Here is an 18,169-nt window from a genome sequence, read left to right as displayed (position 1 = left end):
TCACGCCCGTCACGTCACGGCCCGGCCAATCCGGCGAGGGTTCGGCGCAGGGGGCGGGGCGTCCGGGGCCGCCGGGCCTGCAGTGCGCAGAGGACGCGGCGGGAGCATGTACCGGCTCCTCAGCCGGACGCTGGGCCGAGGCCTCCTGCGGGCCGCGGGGCGGCGGTGCCGCGCCGGCTTCCCTCGCCTGCTCCCGGGGCCCGCAGGAGGCGCGGGGCCCGGCGTTCCGGCGGCGCCCTCCCGAGCCGCGCCGCCGCACGGCGGGGGCCCGGGCCTGCTGCCGCTGCTGGCAGGTGAGGGGCGCGGGCCGGGCGGGGCCGGCCGGGCGGGGACAGGGGCGCGGGCCGGGCCCGCTGACCTCAGAGCCCCTTCCCGCAGCGCTGTCCTGGTTCTCGAGGTCCTCCGAGCCGGAGGAGCAGGAGCAGCAGCAGCGGGGAGCGGACGGCGCGGCCGCCGCCGAGGACGCGGCGGACGAGGCCGAGGCCGAGATCATCCGGCTGCTGAAGCGGGCCAAGGTGAGGCCGGGCCGGGCCGGGAGCGCGGGCGAGCGGGGTGCACCTTGCGCTCTGCGCGAGGGCGGAGGGAGGCCCGGGGATCGGACGGGGCTGGGCGCGGGTGGTGGGGGGGTGGGAATCCGTCCAGGTGCGGACAGCGGAGGATGGCGTCCCCCACCGGGCGTGTCTCCGTCCACGCACGCCGTCCACAGTGTTCGGGAGCTCCGGTTATACTGTAGCGCCCTGTAGACGGGCCGGGTAGGATCCGAAGTCTGATCCTCTTCTTTCTGTACATTCCTCCTTTTCCTCCGTGCCCTCTGCTCCCCCGACACACACCCCGGTTATCTGTTCTCTTTCTTGGGCTGGATTCCAGCTCAGTGCCAACACCGTGCACTCTGTGTGTTACCCACCTGCTGTCTCCTCCAGGCTGAACTCTGGACCCCAGGTGCCACCCCGACACCTGCTTCCACCGCCCTTACTACCTTCAGTATCTCAGCTTAGAAACCTCAGTGTACCTTGTGTGTTGCCTCCCAGTACACTCAACAGTGCAGCCCCCAAATCCAAAATGAAATTGTTCTGCCATCTGCCCTCCTCGCTCTCGCCCTGGTTGTCACCAACCCTGGCTCCCGCCATCCAGTCTCCAGTAGACAGAAAGATTTCTTAGCATATTTACGTCAATTGGGTGTTACCTTCCTGCCTGAAAACCTGAGTGGCATCCCACTGCGTTCATGAGAAAGTCCAGTCACCTCGCAGTGGCCCCTAAGACCCTATGTGAGCCAAGCCTCCCACCTTGCCCACCCGTGGGGCAGTAGCCCTCTGTCTCCCTTCCCCAGAACCATCCTCTCCAGCCCAGAGGGGCCGTGCTGTGCTGCTCTCTCGTTTCTCCGTGGGTCCTTCTTCCCCCCAGTTCTTTGTTTGGTTGACTCATCCATCTTAGCTCAGTTAGCTGTCGCTTCCTTAGAAAGCGTCCCTGACTCCCATTAGAGGAGAACCCCCCCCCCATCACTCCTTTCCCTCTCATCTGTTGCCCAAAACGTTGTCGTGTGGCCACCCTAGCCACGCAGGAGGCCCACCTGCCCGTCCCCTCCGCAGACGCAACGCGTGGTGCCTGTAGGAATTCAGTACGTACCTGGTGAACAGACAGACGGCTCGCTTCTGCGTATTGGGAAACGCTGCGTGTCCGCCTCTGTCTGGTAGCTCCGGCGTCTGCTCTCTTTGGATTTCGCTGTTATTTTATGTATTTATTTATTTTATCTCCTGTCTGCAGCTGAGTATCATGAAGGATGAGCCAGAAGAGGCCGAGAAGATGCTGCACGATGCTCTTCGCCTCGCCTATCAGAGCGATAACAAGAAGGCCATCACTTACACTTACGACCTGGTAACTTTGTGTCCAGTCCCAGCTGCTGATGTGCAAAGTGGATGAAAGGGAAGGGTTGTTCTGGGTTTATGTTGCTGACCTGCAAGATGTCCTAAAGCTCATTTATTTTTTTCAACTAAGTTTTTCATGTGGTTTGTTTTAAAAAGATGCTATATTGTTACTTATAAGATATCTCAATTCCAGACCAAAAAAGAAACAGATATCATTATCATTTGTTTCTTCCGTCCTGGATGGACTTAGATTTGGTTATCAGCAAAATATATGCAACAAAGTACTCACTTTAAAAAAAATAAAAAGGAGGGCCGGTGCCGCGGCTCACTAGGCTAATCCTCTGCCTTGCGGCGCCGGCACACCGGGTTCTAGTCCTGGTCGGGGTGCCGAATTCTGTCCCGGTTGCCCCTCTTCCAGGCCAGCTCCCTGCTGTGGCCAGGGAGTGCAGTGGAGGATGGCCGAAGTACTTGGGCCCTGCACCCCATGGGAGACCAGGAGAAGTACCTGGCTCCTGCCATCGGATCAGCACGGTGCACCGGCCGCGGCGGCCATTGGAGGGTGAACCAACGGCAAAGGAAGACCTTTCTCTTTGTCTCTCTATCTCACTGTCCACTCTGCCTGTTAAAAAAAAAAAAAAAAAAAAAAAAAAAAAGGATTTATGTATTTGAAAGGCAAAGTGAAGAGGGAGGGACAGAGATCTTCCATCTGCTGGTTCACTCCCAAATGGCTGAAGCCAGAAGCCCGGAACTCCTATCCGGGTCTCCCACATGGTGGCAGCAGCCCAAGGGCTTGGCCCATCTTCCACCGCTTTCCCAGGCACATTAGCAGGCAGCTGGATTGGAAGCGGAGCAGCCAGGACTCTTAACTGGCACTCTGGTACGGGAGGCTGGCTTCACAAGTTGGTGGCTTAACCTGCTGCCCCACAACGTCCACCCCAGAATTCACTTTTTTTTTTTTTTTAAGATTTATTTATTTTACTTGAAACTCACACTTACACAGAGAAACAGAGGCAGAGAGAGAGGTCTTACACCCGCTGGTTTACTTCCCAATTGGCTGCAACAGCCAGAGCTGCGCCTATGTGAAGCCAGGAGCCAGGAGCTTCTTCCAGGTCTCCCTTGTGGGTGCAGGAGCCCAAAGACTTGGGCCATCGTCTACTACCTTCCCAGGCCATAGCAGAGAGCTGGATCAGAAGTGGAGCAGCCGGGACTCGAACCGGTGCCCATATGGGAAGCCGGCACTGCAGAAAGTGGCTTTACCCACTGTGCTACAGCCATTGCTGTACTGTGCTTCTGGCTGATTAATTGGTGACATATTTTATTTATTCCGAGCAGGGGTGGGGAACCTTTTTTGTTCCAGGGGCCATTGGATATTTATAACATTCCCCAGGCCATACAAAATTAACAACTTAAAAATGAGCCTGCTATAGATTTATTGAGTTCTGAGGCCTGCCTGCAGTTGCCATATGATTTCACGGACGATCCCCACCCCTGATGTAGAGAGTGAAAACCTTTTACTTAATGGCTTTGCAATTAAGTAAGAACACAGTGTTCTCAACTGAAAAACAATTTGTAATTTGCTTTCAGATGGCCAACTTAGCATTTATTCGGGGTCAACTTGAAAACGTAAGTAAATCACTTTGTGACAACATGTTGAATCTGTGCAGGACTGGCCTCAAGGGAACTGTGGTTGAAGGGCTGTAGGCTAAGCTGCTGGAACAGTGAGGCCACAAAATACAGGGACCCGAGTAGAATGAAGGTGTATTTCTTTATAATGCAGCAGTCCAGAGGTAGGCCAAGCCCTGAAGGCTCTCAGGTCGCTTCTGAGATATATCCTCATCTGTGTAGGTGAGGTGGTCACCACCAGCCAGGAGGAAGGGAGCCAGGAAAGAGGGCCAGCAGCTGTCCCTTGAGAAATGATTTAGAAGTTGTCCACATTCTTTGTGTGTCTATCTCATGGCGGAAACTTCATCATTTGACCACACCTAGCTGCAAGGGAGAGCGATCTGCTAAAAATTGAGGGGATTCTCTGCGTTAAAAAGACAAGAGTCACTGTTCAGAGACTGATGCTGCAGTAGGTTAGATGAGAGGTGCATCCCTGAAGCTGGCCTTGAGTCGTCATAGGGAAGTTTAAGGTGCATGGAGCACGTAGGGTCCTGGAATTTTGGTCTGTTTTCCTTTCATGGGGACGCTTCTCTCTGTGTGTCAGTGTATGTCCATGTCTTAAGGGATGCGCACCTGACTGGGACCTAGACTCCCAGGTTATGCAGGTAGTAGAGGCCAAGTAAAAAAAAAATCTTTTCCTTGTGCTTTTAGGCGGAACAGCTTTTTAAAGCAACAATGAGCTACCTGCTTGGAGGGGGCATGAAGCAGGTAAGAACGTTACCTCGTATTGGCTCTTCACTGAGCGGTTTTCAAAGTAGTCTTGCTTCTAGAAAACTCTCAGCTCTCAGCACACACTTTGGCCAGCAAAGGTGGATTTATTTTTCCCCCTGCATGTATAAAAGCTACCAGTCTTTCCCTAGTACATGAGCACAGTTGTTCAGGAATTCAGTTAGGGAATTCCTCTAAAAGAACAGAATATGGCTTTGAGGTCGAAGTCAGGCTAGGAGTTGATCTGAAATAGCCCGTGAGGGAGTTGTGTTTTTTGTTTGTTTGTTTTGTTTTTGTTTTTGTTTTGGCAGGCAGAGTAGACAGAGAGAGACAGAGAGAAAGGTCTTCCTTTACCGTTGGCTCACCCTCCAATGGCCTCTGCGGCCGGCGTACTGCGCTGATCCGAAGCCAGGAGCCAGGTACTTCTCCTGGTCTCCCATGTGGGCGCAGGGCCCAAGCACTTGGGCCACTCTCCACTGCATTCCTGGGCCATAGCAGAGAGCTGGCCTGGGAGAGGGGCAACTGGAACAGAATCTGGAGCCCCAACCGGGACTGGAACCCGGTGTGCCGGCGCCGCAGGCAGAGGATTAGCCTAGTGAGCTGCAGCACTGACCATCCCCTGTGAGGGAGTTTTTGTCATGAATTCCCTTAATTTCTTTTCCTCTCAACAGGAAGACAACGCAATAATTGAAATCTCCCTGAAGCTGGCCAGTATCTATGCTGCACAGAATAAGTAAGTAGAGCCTGAATTTAGTGTGGCAGCAGCCGGGGGAGCAGGGCCACAGGCAGGAGACTGACCCTGAGGTGTTATGTAATCTTCATTTGCCTACACAGCATCTGGAGCTCCAAAAACTTGGATGTCAGTTCCAGCGTGCCCCATGCCTCATCTTGGCAGTCTTCAGTTTTTTTCCTATTTTTGCCTCTGCTGTTTTCTATTAGCCTGTTGAGTGGAGCACACAGCCCTCACGCCTCTGGCTGCCCCATGATAAAGCTAACCAAGTCCTTGCAGCAGGAAGGGAAGTTAGAGGCAGAACCTAAGATTATCTTGAAATCATGTGTAGTTTTTTTCTTTTTTTTTTTTTAATTTTTTTTTTTTTAATTTTTTTGACAGGCAGAGTGGACAGTGAGAGAGAGAGACAGAGAGAAAGGTCTTCCTTTGCCGTTGGTTCACCCTCCAATGGCCGCCGCACCGCGCTGATCCGATGGCAGGAGCCAGGAACCAGGTGCTTTTCCTGGTCTCCCATGGGGCGCAGGGCCCAAGCACCTGGGCCATCCTCCACTGCACTCCCTGGCCACAGCAGAGAGCTGGCCTGGAAGAGGGGCAACCGGGACAGAATCTGGCGCCCCAACCGGGACTAGAACCCGGTGTGCCGGCGCCGCTAGGCGGAGGATTAGCCTAGTGAGCCGCGGCGCCGGCCAATGTGTAGTTTTTTTCATAATACTTTTTTTCATGAAGATCTCTTGTTTTTGAAGAAGTCACTCTGCTGGGTGACTGTCAGCAAGAGAGGAAGTCAGGTGCAAAGTTAGGTGGTGAGAGGGTTGCTGTGGGCGTGTCCCTGTGGCCCCTTCCTGGAGGCATTGCTTGTAGATCCCGTAGAGACGATGTGCACTGGCAGGAAGCCCCATCAGAGCAGAGCCAGGGCTGGAACTAGGATTCCCCACTCGGGATGTGGGCTCCCAAGCAGTGTCTTAACCACTGAGCCAGATGCTTTCTGTCTCATTTTTTTATTAAGAGGAACGTGAGACCAGACAAGACACAGCCAGATCCCGAGGCTTGGAAATGCTGATAGGAGTTAAGAGGGGAGTTGTTTGTAGACCCCCTGGCTCTGACGGGGCTCCCGCTGCCTGTGTGTCCTGTCTTGAAAGGGCCCCTCCTACCAGAGTTTGGGTGGGAGGAAAGAAGGGGAACGTGGTAGCACAGTGGGGTCATCAGTTCTCCCCCAGCAAAGCACTGGACCGAGACCCAAATGGAAGAGCAAAGCCGAGCACCCTGAGGGAGAGGGGACTTTCAGGTTCCCCCAGCAGTCAGTGTGCCTGTCCTCGGTCCTGTCCAGCTCACTGAGGGCCCTTGAATGCCTTCTGGCTAGGAGTTGCATTTGTGCAGAGAAAGCTTTTTATCGAAGACCTGCAGCTTGGAAGAAGTGTGGTGCAACTGAAGCCGCACAGAAGGGGCTGCCGGCAGGAGCTGTCAGCGCAGGCTGGCCGGAGCTGCGGGCTCGCACGTCAGGGAAAGGACTCGCTTGAGGCCGCCTGGTGGTGCAGGCTGCTGGATCTGCCGGTTATCAAGGTCAGGGCAGCTTTCCCCGCTTTTTATGTTATAGCAAGTGGACGACTTAACCCTAAGAAGCCACAGGTGCACGCTCATTAGAGACTTTAAGCAAAATTCCCTCCGTCCATTTTGCACTGCCTTCCCTGATAATGCGCAGACCAGTGTTGGAAAAACCAGGGTAACAGAGGAGTCTGAGAAAAAGGAAATGGCCAACAGTTGACCTCTGCCTTACAGACAGGAATTTGCTCTTGCTGGCTATGAATTCTGCATCTCAACCCTAGAGGACAAGATCGAGAAAGAAAAGGAGCTGGCAGAAGACATCATGTCAGGTAGGAGGCCTGCCTCTTTCCTGGGTGTTGCCTTTTCACCACAAAGGAAAGATCCCTGAGTGATGTATAAGCAGAGGGGTTAGAATTAGGTGTTTTGATTAAATGACTTGCCCACCGTTGTGTTGTGTGTTGTGTTTTGGTTAGCCCACTTGGTGACGCGTTCATAATTTATCTGTTAACTACATAACCTCTGGGAAACTGGGGAGCAGAAAGGGAAGGCCTTTCTCATCTCAACTGCCAGTCTTGGCCCCAGATACACAGTCAGTGGGGAAGGAGGCAAGAACTAGCTCGGGTCTTGCAGTGCATCCTCACTCACTATGGAGGACAGGGATGGAATGGCACGGCAGGAGCTCTTGACCACTGGGGGACTGGGGCTGGTCACAGCTGACATGCACACAATAACTCGTTTCACACCTGCCCGATGCCCGAAGGCAGCAAGGTGCTAGGGATGTAGCGGTCAACTCTGCGAGCCCAAGGTGGTTCATGGGGAAAGGTTGTCTGTCTTCTGAGTGTGTCCTGAACAACAGTTTTTCCTCTCCATCACTCCCCTGAAGCCACCATTAACATAGTCGCCAAAGCCAATGATGTGTCTCAGTCCTTAACTTACTCCTTAGCATCAGCTGAACGCTGTTCCTGCTGGACCACTGTACAGCTGGCTTCTGGTGCACCTCACCTCACTGGTTTCTCCCTGCCCCCTTACCAAATTCTGCATGTTGGCCGGCCCTAGGATGTCTTCAGCCCTCCTCTTGGTTTCTCACTGCCTCATATCCTAGGAGATATCCTTGAGTTCCACACCGTCAGCCCCAACTCGCACCTGAACCTCACTGATGGATACAGTGTCCGCCTGACGACGTGACATGCTCAAAATGACCGTGGTCTCCACCATTGGTTGGCAGTTTAGTAAGTGGCACCAACAGTCGCCCAGCTGCTTTGGCCAAGAACCTAATTGATCGTCCATGGCTTCTTCCACATTCCTCATATCTGATTCAGCAGCAAGTTACATTGGATTGATTATCAACATGTGTTCGTATCAGACCTCGTTTCACCCCTGCCCTGCCAGATTGGTCCAGGCTGTTGGTTTTTGCGTGGATGCCCCTAGTAATCTCTCCCCGTGTTTTCCTGCTTTCTTTCTTTTACTTGCTCACGTAATCTGTTCGCCATGCATCAGAGCCCTTTCTAGAGCCTGAGCTGTTGCTTCCCCCGTGGAGTAAATCCAGAACCCCGCATGGGCCGAAGGCTGCCCCTGCTCTGGGTCCTCCGACTTGCGCGTCGTTCCTTGATGCTCTCCCCCTTGCTCACCCCACTGTCACACTTTTGCTTTCTTTTCTTTTCTTCTTTTCTTTTTTTTTTTTTTTTTTTTTTTGCTGTTTGTGCCTGTCCCACTCTCCAGATCACCTCAAGGCCCGTGTATTGAGTATTCCTCTGGCGAGACTGTTCACCAGGTCTTTCCATAGCCAGCTCCCTTCCTCCATTCCGGTCTCCACGGAAAGATGGCTCCCTCTTGGGGGCCTGGCCCAGCTAAAACAGTCGCCTCTGTTGTGTGTCCCTATCCCTTTCTCCTTTCCTTCGTCGCCCTGGAAAGTGGAGGTGTGTGCATTGTCGGCCTCTGTTTGCATTACCGCTGGAAGTTTGTTTCTCTTCAGGTGCAGCTAGTGTTTGTCTTCCCTGTCAAAAGGGATAGACTCTTCATCTGTTTTGTTCCCTGCTGAATCCTCGGGTGCCTAGAAGGGCACCTGGCAGGTGATACAGGCTCCGTAATTACTGAACGGAACCACAGAGACCAGCAAATGCATACAGCTCAGTGAAGTGTGGGACATGCTTTGAGGAAATCCACACAAGGTCTGAAAACAAGTGTAGCCATGGAGGAAGTCACTTTTGAACTATTAACACACCTGTTAGCTTTCATGTATAGCATGCCTTTCAGGCTTCTTTTTTTTCCCATGCTGTTTATATTTCAGGAAATAAATTAGGGTGGGTGTTTGGCATCAGTTTTCTTGGCCTCGGCAGAGAGACTATTAAGTTAGAAGACCTTGAGATGATCTTCGGCTTGGGATAAGGGGCAGGCTTTTGGCCTACGTTGTGGTTCAGTCATGGTTTGGGACAGCCACACCTCACGTCAGAGTGCCTGACTGAGGTACCAGATCCTCCGCTTCCCATCCAGCTTCCTGCTGTTGTGCGCCCTGGGAGGAAACAGATGCTGGTCCAGATAACTGGGCCCCAGTATACTGTGAAAGCATTCTCTCCCCTGCCCCCAAAGGAGCTCTTACTGGACAGAGCAAAGTAATTCCTATTATAAAGTTTATTTTTACACTGAATAGTGATGCGATATAGAGAATGAGCCACATTCTTCTTTTAATACCAAGACCATTTGTATTTCTAGACATGAGCAATTAATTCAGAAGTGAAAATTAGGAAGCAATTGTAATAACATCAACATTATTCTTAACCTTATTTTCTCTAGGGAAGAAATAAAGTTCCACTTTTTTTTTAAGGTTTGTTTACTTATTTGAAAGGCAGATACAGAGATCAATAATATCCATCCACTGTTTGATTCCCTAAATGGCCTGCAGCAGCTGGGCCTGGTCCAAACTGAAATTAGGCATCAGAAACTCAAGTCCAGGTCTCCTGTGTGGGTGGCAGGAACCTGCATTCTTCCACCGTCATTTGCTGCCTCCATGGCACAGCAGTGGGAAGCTGGATCGGAAGTGGAGAGTCCAGGACCCAACCTGGGATTCCGCTGTGGGATGCAGGCATCCCAAGCAGGCTTAACCTGCTGCACCACAACACCTACCCCCTACTCGGTTTGTGAGCAGAGCAAATCCATGATCAGATTCATGTGGTTTCATTGGCATTCACTGATTCTGTTCCATGAAAACATGACCTAAGATCACAGAAAAACTTGGTCCAGGGTAATTATTTTGTTCCATTTGTTGTAGCTATGTAACATATTTCCTCATATGCCCATAAAAAATTAAATGAAAATGCCAGTTACAAGACAGTACAATTAAGAGGAGCCTAGCATTTTAGAATATGTTGATTCAAGATCATCCAAGTACAAGGACTCAGCGTTAGATATCAAAGTGCCAGCAGTAGTTCTGTAGTAGATTTACTTGCATTTTATTTGTATTTTTTTGGAATATACTACCTTTTTTACAACAAGTTTGCATTTTGCATTTCCCAGAGCCCCGCGAGCACCCACATTATGCTCAGAACTTTGGAGCCTTAGACTGTGGGGTACAGAGCATGACAGGGCATCTGTCACAAATGCGTGGAAACACTCATGACAGGCGTGGGAGACAGTGCTTGTGTGGAACCCACAGGCCGAAAGGAAAACGGAATACACGCAAGCAGCGGACTCCACAGTCCTTTCTCACAGGGTCAACAGTGGCTTCAGGGGTCAGGCGTTGCGGCACAGCGGCTTGAGCGGCTGCCTGCAATGCCAGCAACCCCTGTGGATACCGGTTCGATCCAAGCTGCTGCACTTCCAATCCAGTTTCCCGCTGATGTGCCTGGGAAAGCCTTGGGTGGCGCCCAGAGTCTTCGGACACCTGCCACGCACAGGAAAGACACAGGGAGTTCCAGGCTCCTGGCTTCAGCTTGGCCCCACCCCAGCCATTGTCGCCATTTGGGGAGTGAACCAGCAGGTAGATGGAAGATCTCTGCCTCTGTCTCTCCCTCTCTGTGACTCTGCCTTTCAAATAAATCCAGATCTTTTTATTAAAATTTTACCTTTTTGTTTTTTAAATTAATGTCTAATATTACTTATATAGTATTAAAAATTAAATAGTGTAACAAGGCTTAATTTAAGAGAGCATTTCCAAGGCAGACATGTGGCACAGTGGTTAAAGCATCACTGGGGATGCCCACATTCCACATCACAGGGCCTGTATTCAACGCCCCACCACTCTGCTTCTGACCCGGCTTCCTGCTGGTGCCTGCCTCGGAGACAGCAAATGGTGGCTCAGGCACCTGGGTCCCTGTCATCCATGTGGGGGCCTTGGTTGGAGTTCTAGGCTCCTGGCTTTGGCCTGGCCCAGCCCTGGCTGCATTTAGGGAGTGAGCCAGCAGATAGAAGATCTCTCTCTACCTTTCAAACTAACATAAGTAAATTAATATATATTTTTAAAGATTTATTTATTTAATTGAAAGATGGGGAGAGAGAGAGATTCCACTGCTTTTCCCAAGCCATTAGCAGGGAACTGAACTATATTTGTGGGGCCAGCACTGTGGCATAGTAGGCTAGGCCTCCACCTGCATCCCATATGAGCACCAGTTCAAGTCCCAGCTGCTTCTCTTCCTCTCCAGCTCTCCTCTATGGCCTAGGAAAACAGTGGAAGATGGCCCAAGTGTTTGGGCCCCTGCACCCACGTGGGAGACCTGGAAGAAGCTCCTGGTTCCTGGCTTCAGATCGGCTCAGCTCTGGCCGTTTTGGCCATTCGGGGAATGAACCAGCAGACGGAAGACCTTGCTGTTTCTCCCTCTCTCTACCTGTAACTCTACCTCTCAAATAAATAAATAAATCTTTTCTTTTTTTAAAAAAAAAGTATTTTAAAAACAATAAAAGCAAAATAGTATTTTTGATCTTATACATAGCTATTCATCTAGCTAGGTATCTTCCACCTGCTGGTTCACGCTCCAAATACCACAACAGCCCAGACTGGGCCAGACCAAAGCCATGAGCCAGGAACTCCATCCAGGTCCCCCATGCGGACGGCAGGGGCCCAAGCACTCCAAGGCTGCAATTAGCGGGGAGTTGGAATCAACAGGACCTGAACCAGGTGCTCAAAGAGGGGCTGTGGATATCCCAGGTGGCATCTTAACTGTCACACCTGCTTCTGCTGCTTGAGCTATTTTATGTATGAGGGAACTTTAAACACTTCAAGTTTATTTTGGCGTCAAGCATTTAGAAATCTCTGCATGGTTTTTTCTTAACCCATTTTCTGTGAATTTTCTGAAGACCTCCTGCATGTGACAGATTCTTCACTTAGCCTGAGTGCTTGCTTTCTTCAGTGGCGGAGGTGTGCTGGTTTTCCAGGAACGTGCTGGCTCGTTTCTCACTGGGATGGTGGGTTGCAGGCATCCAGTCCCCATTTTTCTTGCATGCGCTTAGTTACTACTGTCACTCTGCATTTCATCTCCCACAGTTCTTTGATATCTCTGATCTCTGTATCCCTTAAGAAGACACTGTTTAGTTTTTACATTTTTAAAAAAGATTTATTTATTTATTTGAAAGTTACAGAGGAGAGCCGGCGCCGTGGCTCAATAGGCTAATCCTCCACCTTGCGGCGCCGGCACACCGGGTTCTAGTCCCGGTTGGGGTGCCGGATTCTGTCCCGGTTGCCCCTCTTCCAGGCCAGCTCTCTGCTATGGCCAGGGAGTGCAGTGGAGGATGGCCCAGGTGCTTGGGCCCTGCACCCCATGGGAGACCAGGAAAAGCACCTGGCTCCTGGCTCCTGCCAGGATCAGCGCGGTGCGCCGGCTGCAGCGGCGGCCATTGGAGGGTGAACCAGCGGCAAAGGAAGACCTTTCTCTCTCTGTCTCTCTCTCTCACTGTCCACTCTGCCTGTCAAAAAAAAAAAAAAAAAAAAAAAAAAAAAAAAAAGAAAGTTACAGAGGAGAGAGAGTGAGTCTATCCACTGTTTCATTCCCCAAATGGTTGCAATAGCCAAGGCTGGGCCAGGCTGATGCCAGGAGCCAGGAGCTTCATCTGGGACCCCCACATGGGTGTAGGGCCCCAAGGACCTGGGCCATCCTGCACTACTTTCCCAGACACATTAGCAGAGAGCTGGATCAGAAGTGGAGCAGCCGGGACTCAACTCGGTGTCCACATGGGATGCTAGTACTGCACATGTCAGCTTTTACCTGCTATGCCACAACCCTGGTCCTGTTTTTACATATTTCTTACTAAAACTTATAAATGGGGGCTGATGTGGTAGGTCAGTGGGTTAGGCATCACTTGAGATGCCAGCATCCTGTATTAGAGTGTTGGTTCAAGTCCTGGCTGCTCTGCTTCCAATCCAGTTCCTTAGTAATGTGCATGGGAAAACAGCGGAAATGGTTCAAGCGCTTGGGCCCTGCACTCATGCGGGAGACCTGAATGGAGTTCTGTTTCCCCGGCTTTGGCTTGGACCAGCCGGGGCTATTTGTGGCCATTTGGAGAGTGAACTAGAATCAGTCTCTTTCCCTTCTTACTTCCTTCTCTGCCTGTCTCTCTCTCTCTCCCTCTCTCTCTGTTTTTCAAGTAGAAAAAAAGATGAATAAATCTTCAAAAAGTTTTATATAAGTGAATCAACATAGTACATATTCAGTTTAGGGCACTTTCTGACTTGCTTTAGTCTTTACTTTTTGGAATTAGATTTTTGTCTCTACTTTTATTTTCCTTGTGGCTTTATATATTTTTATCATTTAACTTTTATTTTGGGCATGTTCTAGGAAAGAATGGAGATAAATGCACGTGCTCAATAGTCCAGTCTCCTCTTTGATTATTTGAAAGGCAGAAAGAAAGAAATCCTCGTCCGCTGGTTCACTCCCCAAAGTCTCTAAACAGCTGGGGCTGGGAATTCAGTCTGGGCCTTCCTGTGGTTGGCAGGGACGCAGATACCTGAGCCTGCTGCCGCCCAGGATGTGGTTAGCAGGAAGCCGGCATCGGGAGAGGAGTGAGGTGTCTGGGCCCAGGCACTCAGTCAGCCTCTGTGCAGACACCTGCCCCGAGGTCTGTTTTTTAAGGTAGATTGATTGTTAGTGCCGACATTTCTGAGTCAAAAGCACATTTTAAGGTTGCTGAATATTGCCAACTTGCCCTTTGAAAGGACTGTTAACTTAGAGTTTTTGGTCCTGCTACTTGTTTACTTTGGGGCATGGTCACATTAATCAGTCTCTGTGTGCTTTTGATCCTCACGTGGGATTAGAAAGTACCGCTCTGGTGGGAGGGTAGGAAGGTTGGGTGAGTTACTGTCTTATATAAAGCATTTAGACCAGTGCTGCACACATAGTAGCTGCACTAAGCATGAACTGTTAGTAGTCTTCATTATTGTGATAAGGCTGTGTGCCCCTTCTTCCCAGCACTCATCAGCCTTAGCTTGATGAATGACGTCGATGTTAATGTCTGGCATTTTGCTGTTGTTAAGCAATGAGACTCATTTATCAGTACGTGTCTGTAAGAATATTAACACTGTGCCTTCCCCAGCTCGTGTCTACAGTGGTCTTTGAGTGGGAATGTGACGCTACCATTGTGTGGTTTAAGGACTCAGGAGAGGAGCAGGCCTCCCCCTGTTACCTGTGCCTTGGAAATTTTATGTGTAGCCTCAGCCCCAGTCCCTTTCCTACCCAAGATACTGCTCTCCTGGATCTTGTCTCTGTCACTCTTGTTTTTCTTCCGTTTTACCTTTGTATGCCTTTGGAAGACACCGCTCAGTCCTTGCGTATTCCCTGTTACAGCTGGTGTAAGTGAATCCCGCAGCCTGCGTCCAGTTCAGGGCATGTTTGTGACTTGCCTGTGGCTTTCCGCCTTCTGGGAGCTGGATCTGAATCTGTGCTTCTTCCTTCGCTTCGACTCGTTTGTGATGTCACTGATTGTCCAGTGTACTGTGCTGGGTGTTGTCTAGGGTTTGCAGAGCACCAAGGAAGGCAGTGTTGCAGCTCTTCTGGAGCCAAGTGCTTAGAGATACCTTTCAGTGTTCAGAGCAGATAAGTACCCATCCTTCCTTTTGATTGCCTTTTTAAGGTTTTTAAGACAGTTTTAATTAAATATATATCTAAAAATTTATTTTGGTGTGATGTTGATAACTATTTTTTTTTATTTGACAGATAGAGTTAGGCAGTGAGAGAGAGAGACAGAGAGAAAGGTCTTCCTTCCATTGGTTCGCCCCCAAATGGCTGCTATGGTCTGCACTGTGCTGATCCAAAGCCAGGAGCCAGGTGCTTCCTCCTGGTCTCCCATGCGGGTGCAGGGACCCAAGCACTTGGACCATCCTCCGTTGCACTCCCGGGCCACAGCAGAGAGCTGGACTGGAAGAGGAGCAACCAGGACTAGAACCCGGCGCCCTTATGGGATGCCGGCGCCGCAGGCGGAGGATTAACCAAGTGAGCCATGGCGTCGGCCCCAATAACTATTTTTTTTTTTTGACAGGCAGAGTGGATAGTGAGAGAGAGAGACAGAGAGAAAGGTCTTCCTTTTGCCGTTGGTTCACCCTCCAATGGCTGCCACGGCTGGCGCGCTGCGGCCGGCGCACTGCGCTGATCCGATGGCAGGAGCCAGGTGCTTCTCCTGGTCTCCCATGCGGGTGCAGGGCCCAAGCACTTGGGCCATCCTCCACTGCACTCCCTGGCCACAGCAGAGAGCTGGCCTGGAAGAGGGGCAACCAGGACAGAATCCGGCGCCCCGACCGGGACTAGAACCCAGTGTGCTGGCGCTGCTAGGTGGAGGATTAGCCTAGTGAGCCGCGGTGCCGGCCAACTATTTTCTTAAAGATCATAATCACTAAGAAACTTGGGTTTCCCATGTGATTTATTTATCTGATGAGTCTTATCACAGTATACATTGTTTGAATTATATGGATTGCATGTTTGAGTTACAGGTTAATAATAGTACATAAATGCTGCTTTTGCAAAATTTGTTCCCACTCTTCATTGTTCACTTGAATTTTAGATATTTTTAACGTGGATTCCTGGTATCTTTTTCGTCAAGTCCCAGAGCGCTGGGAGATGGACTTACTAGATTTGCATTGTTTATGCGTTAGTTTGCCATCTGAGTAAGTTAGCATAGCCCGACAGCCGTTGTAGCAGGAAACACCTAAGCTGGGTTAAAGAGGAGGGATGCTTGTTGTCCCCTGTGGCTGGCAGCTCAGCAGTAGGAGCGCTGTCAGTTGCGGGCAGCACCATCTTGAGGGTCAGGTTCTTTCCATCACTCCCACTGTCCCCTCAGTATGTTGGCTCTCTCCTCAGGATCCCCTTGAGGTTGAAAAGTGACCGTAGCAATTCCCAGCAGTCTCATCCAGAGATGTAAACATTTTTTATTTCCATTTTTTATTTGAAAGGCAGAGAGACAGGGATTTTCCATCTGCTGATTCACTCCCCAAGTGCCCTCAATGGCAGGGCTGGGCGGGTCGAAGCCAGGAGCCTAGAACTGCATTCTGGTCCCCGCTGTGGGTGCCAGGGGCCCACGTACGGAGCCGGAGCCGCCGCCTGCTGCCTCCCAGGTGTGTGACAGGGAGCTGCGTGGGGATTGAAGCCATGGCTCTCTGGCGTGCCATGTGAGCACCATGTCGAGACTTACCCTGCTGTGCCACAGGCCCACACCAAAGGAGATGTTTTTCCAGGATAACGGTCCTCCTTCCTCAAGGCCCCTGGTAGCTTCGTCCTTCCCTTTTTATTTGGCTGGAATTGAATCGTGCTGTTTGAGTCCTTGGCAAGTCCTTGATAGGACCCCTTGCTGAGGACAGGAGTCCCCTCTAGAGGCTTGAGTGATGTGAGGGACACGGGCCGAAACAGCTTTCCGTCAGCAGAGGGTGAACTCTGAAATACTGTGTCCTCCCACTGGGCGCCTGTGGGGCTCCTGCTTCCAGTGTACGTCATACAGATGTGACAGCTGGGTCATTAAATTCCATTCTGCCTGGCCATTTTATTGGACTGTTAGCTTCTCACTTGATACATACACTGTCTTCATTACATTTGGGAAATCGCGACACTGTTTCCTTTCTGATAGTTATTCTCTGGACTCCGTATCCATTTTATTAAGTTTAGTTCCTTTGCTGTGACTTCAGAACAACATGCAATAATGGTGGTGACAGACAACTTAAATCTGACTTGGCACCAAGTATGTAAGTAATTTAGTATTATATTTGTTAAGAGCAAACTAGGCATGCTTGTAGGTTATACCTCTGGATAGTACTTTTTTTGGAAGATTTATTTACTTATTTGAAAGACAGAGTTAAAGAGCGAGAAAGCAGTGTTCCATCTGCTGTTTCACTTCCCAGACGGCTGGAACGGTTGGGAATGGGCAGGTCAAAGCCAAGAGCCTGGAACGCCATCCGGGTCTCCACGAGGATGGCAGGGTCCCAAGCACCCAGACTGCTTTGCCAGGTGCAGTAGCAGGGAGCTGGATCTGCAGGAGAGCAGCTGAGACTCATACAGGTGTCGCAGGTGGCAGCTGAACTTACAGTATTTGATACTGAATTTTAGTTTTTAAAAATTATTTTTCTGAGAGGCAGACACAGAGAGAGCTCCCATCTGTTAGTTCACTCCCCAAATGCCTGCAACAGCTGGGGCTGGGGTCCAAAGTCAGGAGCCAGGAACTCAATCCAGGTCTCCCCCGTGGGTAGCAAGAACCCAACTACTTGGGTCATCACTGCTTCACTGCTGCTTCCCGGGCTGTGTGTGTGTGTGTTTTAAGATTTATGTATTTATTTGAAAAAGTTAGAGAGGGAGTGACATCCACTGGTTTACTGCCCAGATGGCCACAATGGCCCCAGCTGAGCCAGGCAATAGCCAGGAGTTTCCCCTGGGTCTCCCACACAGGTAGTGGGGTCCCACACACTTGGGCCACTCCTCTGCTGCTTTTCTCAGATGATTAGCAGGGAGCCGAATGGGGAGTGGAGCAGCCAGGACAGGAACCAGTGCCCATATGGGATGCTGGTGTCGCAGGCCACGGCTTTACCGGCTGCGCCACAGCGCCAGCCCATGCCCAGGCACTGACTTGGCAGGAAGCTGAAGTCAGGAGTGGAGCTGAACAGGAAAACCGGGCACTCGGATGTGGGATACAGGCGTCGTAACTGGCATCTAGCCAGCGGCGAGGCTAAATGTCCACCCCTGTAGTTTTTTCTTACATGAGAGCTGTGGCTTTTTTCTTGTATTTATTTGTTGTTGAAGGATTGTACGAATGTGATCGAGTGAGTCGGGATGCTCCCTGTATTTGGGTTCCGAGTTAGGTGTAGGACGTTGCGTGGGCGTGACCTGCTGCTTGGGCGTGGTAGACTCTGCAGGGAGCACTGGCGGCCAGGTCTCCTTGAGTTCATTCTCTGGCAGCTTTTCTCTTGGTTCTTGATTCCTCAGATATTGAAGGTTCTTTGATTTTCTTGATTAAACCCTAGGATCTAGGACAGTGCTGGGTGCACAGCAAGCAGTATAGGTATGTGCTGCATGAATATTTATGGGTAAAGGAACTTCCACTATTTTCCAAGAAGAAACTTTCTGGAGGAATTGTACTTTTTTTTTTTTTTTTTTTTTTTTGACAGGCAGAGTGGACAGTGAGAGAGAGAGACAGAGAGAGAAAGGTCTTCCTTTGCCGTTGGTTCACCCTCCAATGGCCGCCGCTGCAGCCGGCGCACCGCGCTGATCCGATG

At 50.7% G+C, this 18,169-nt stretch overlaps 1 protein-coding gene across 6 annotated transcripts in view; it reads left to right on the top strand.

The window, feature by feature from the left end:
• The first annotated feature begins 65 nt into the window (after nt 1-65).
• TTC19 (tetratricopeptide repeat domain 19) overlaps nt 66-18,169 on the top strand; it is a 34,851-nt gene continuing 16,747 nt past the window's right edge. For 2 of the 6 annotated variants that reach the window (XR_007911203.2, XM_051824455.2), the window contains exons 1-7: nt 74-293; nt 379-515; nt 1,762-1,872; nt 3,447-3,485; nt 4,176-4,232; nt 4,904-4,965; nt 6,736-6,830. Coding sequence is in view for 3 of the 6 variants with exons in the window: in XM_051824455.2 (XP_051680415.1) it covers nt 107-293; nt 379-515; nt 1,762-1,872; nt 3,447-3,485; nt 4,176-4,232; nt 4,904-4,965; nt 6,736-6,830 (688 nt within the window). In the remaining 3 variants the exon portion in view is untranslated. Of the gene's footprint in view, nt 294-378; nt 516-1,761; nt 1,873-3,446; nt 3,486-4,175; nt 4,233-4,903; nt 4,966-6,735; nt 6,831-18,169 lie in introns of all 6 variants that reach the window. The other 4 variants (XR_007911205.2, XR_007911204.2, XM_051824457.2 and 1 more) reach the window with 3 other exon arrangements.

The sequence above is a fragment of the Oryctolagus cuniculus genome, chromosome 17 (genome assembly GCF_964237555.1).
Source record: "Oryctolagus cuniculus chromosome 17, mOryCun1.1, whole genome shotgun sequence".
In the NCBI taxonomy this organism is placed as follows: domain Eukaryota; kingdom Metazoa; phylum Chordata; class Mammalia; order Lagomorpha; family Leporidae; genus Oryctolagus; species Oryctolagus cuniculus.
The sequence above is the reverse complement of the archived record's forward strand: the minus strand, read 5'-3'. Positions and strand labels throughout refer to the sequence as shown.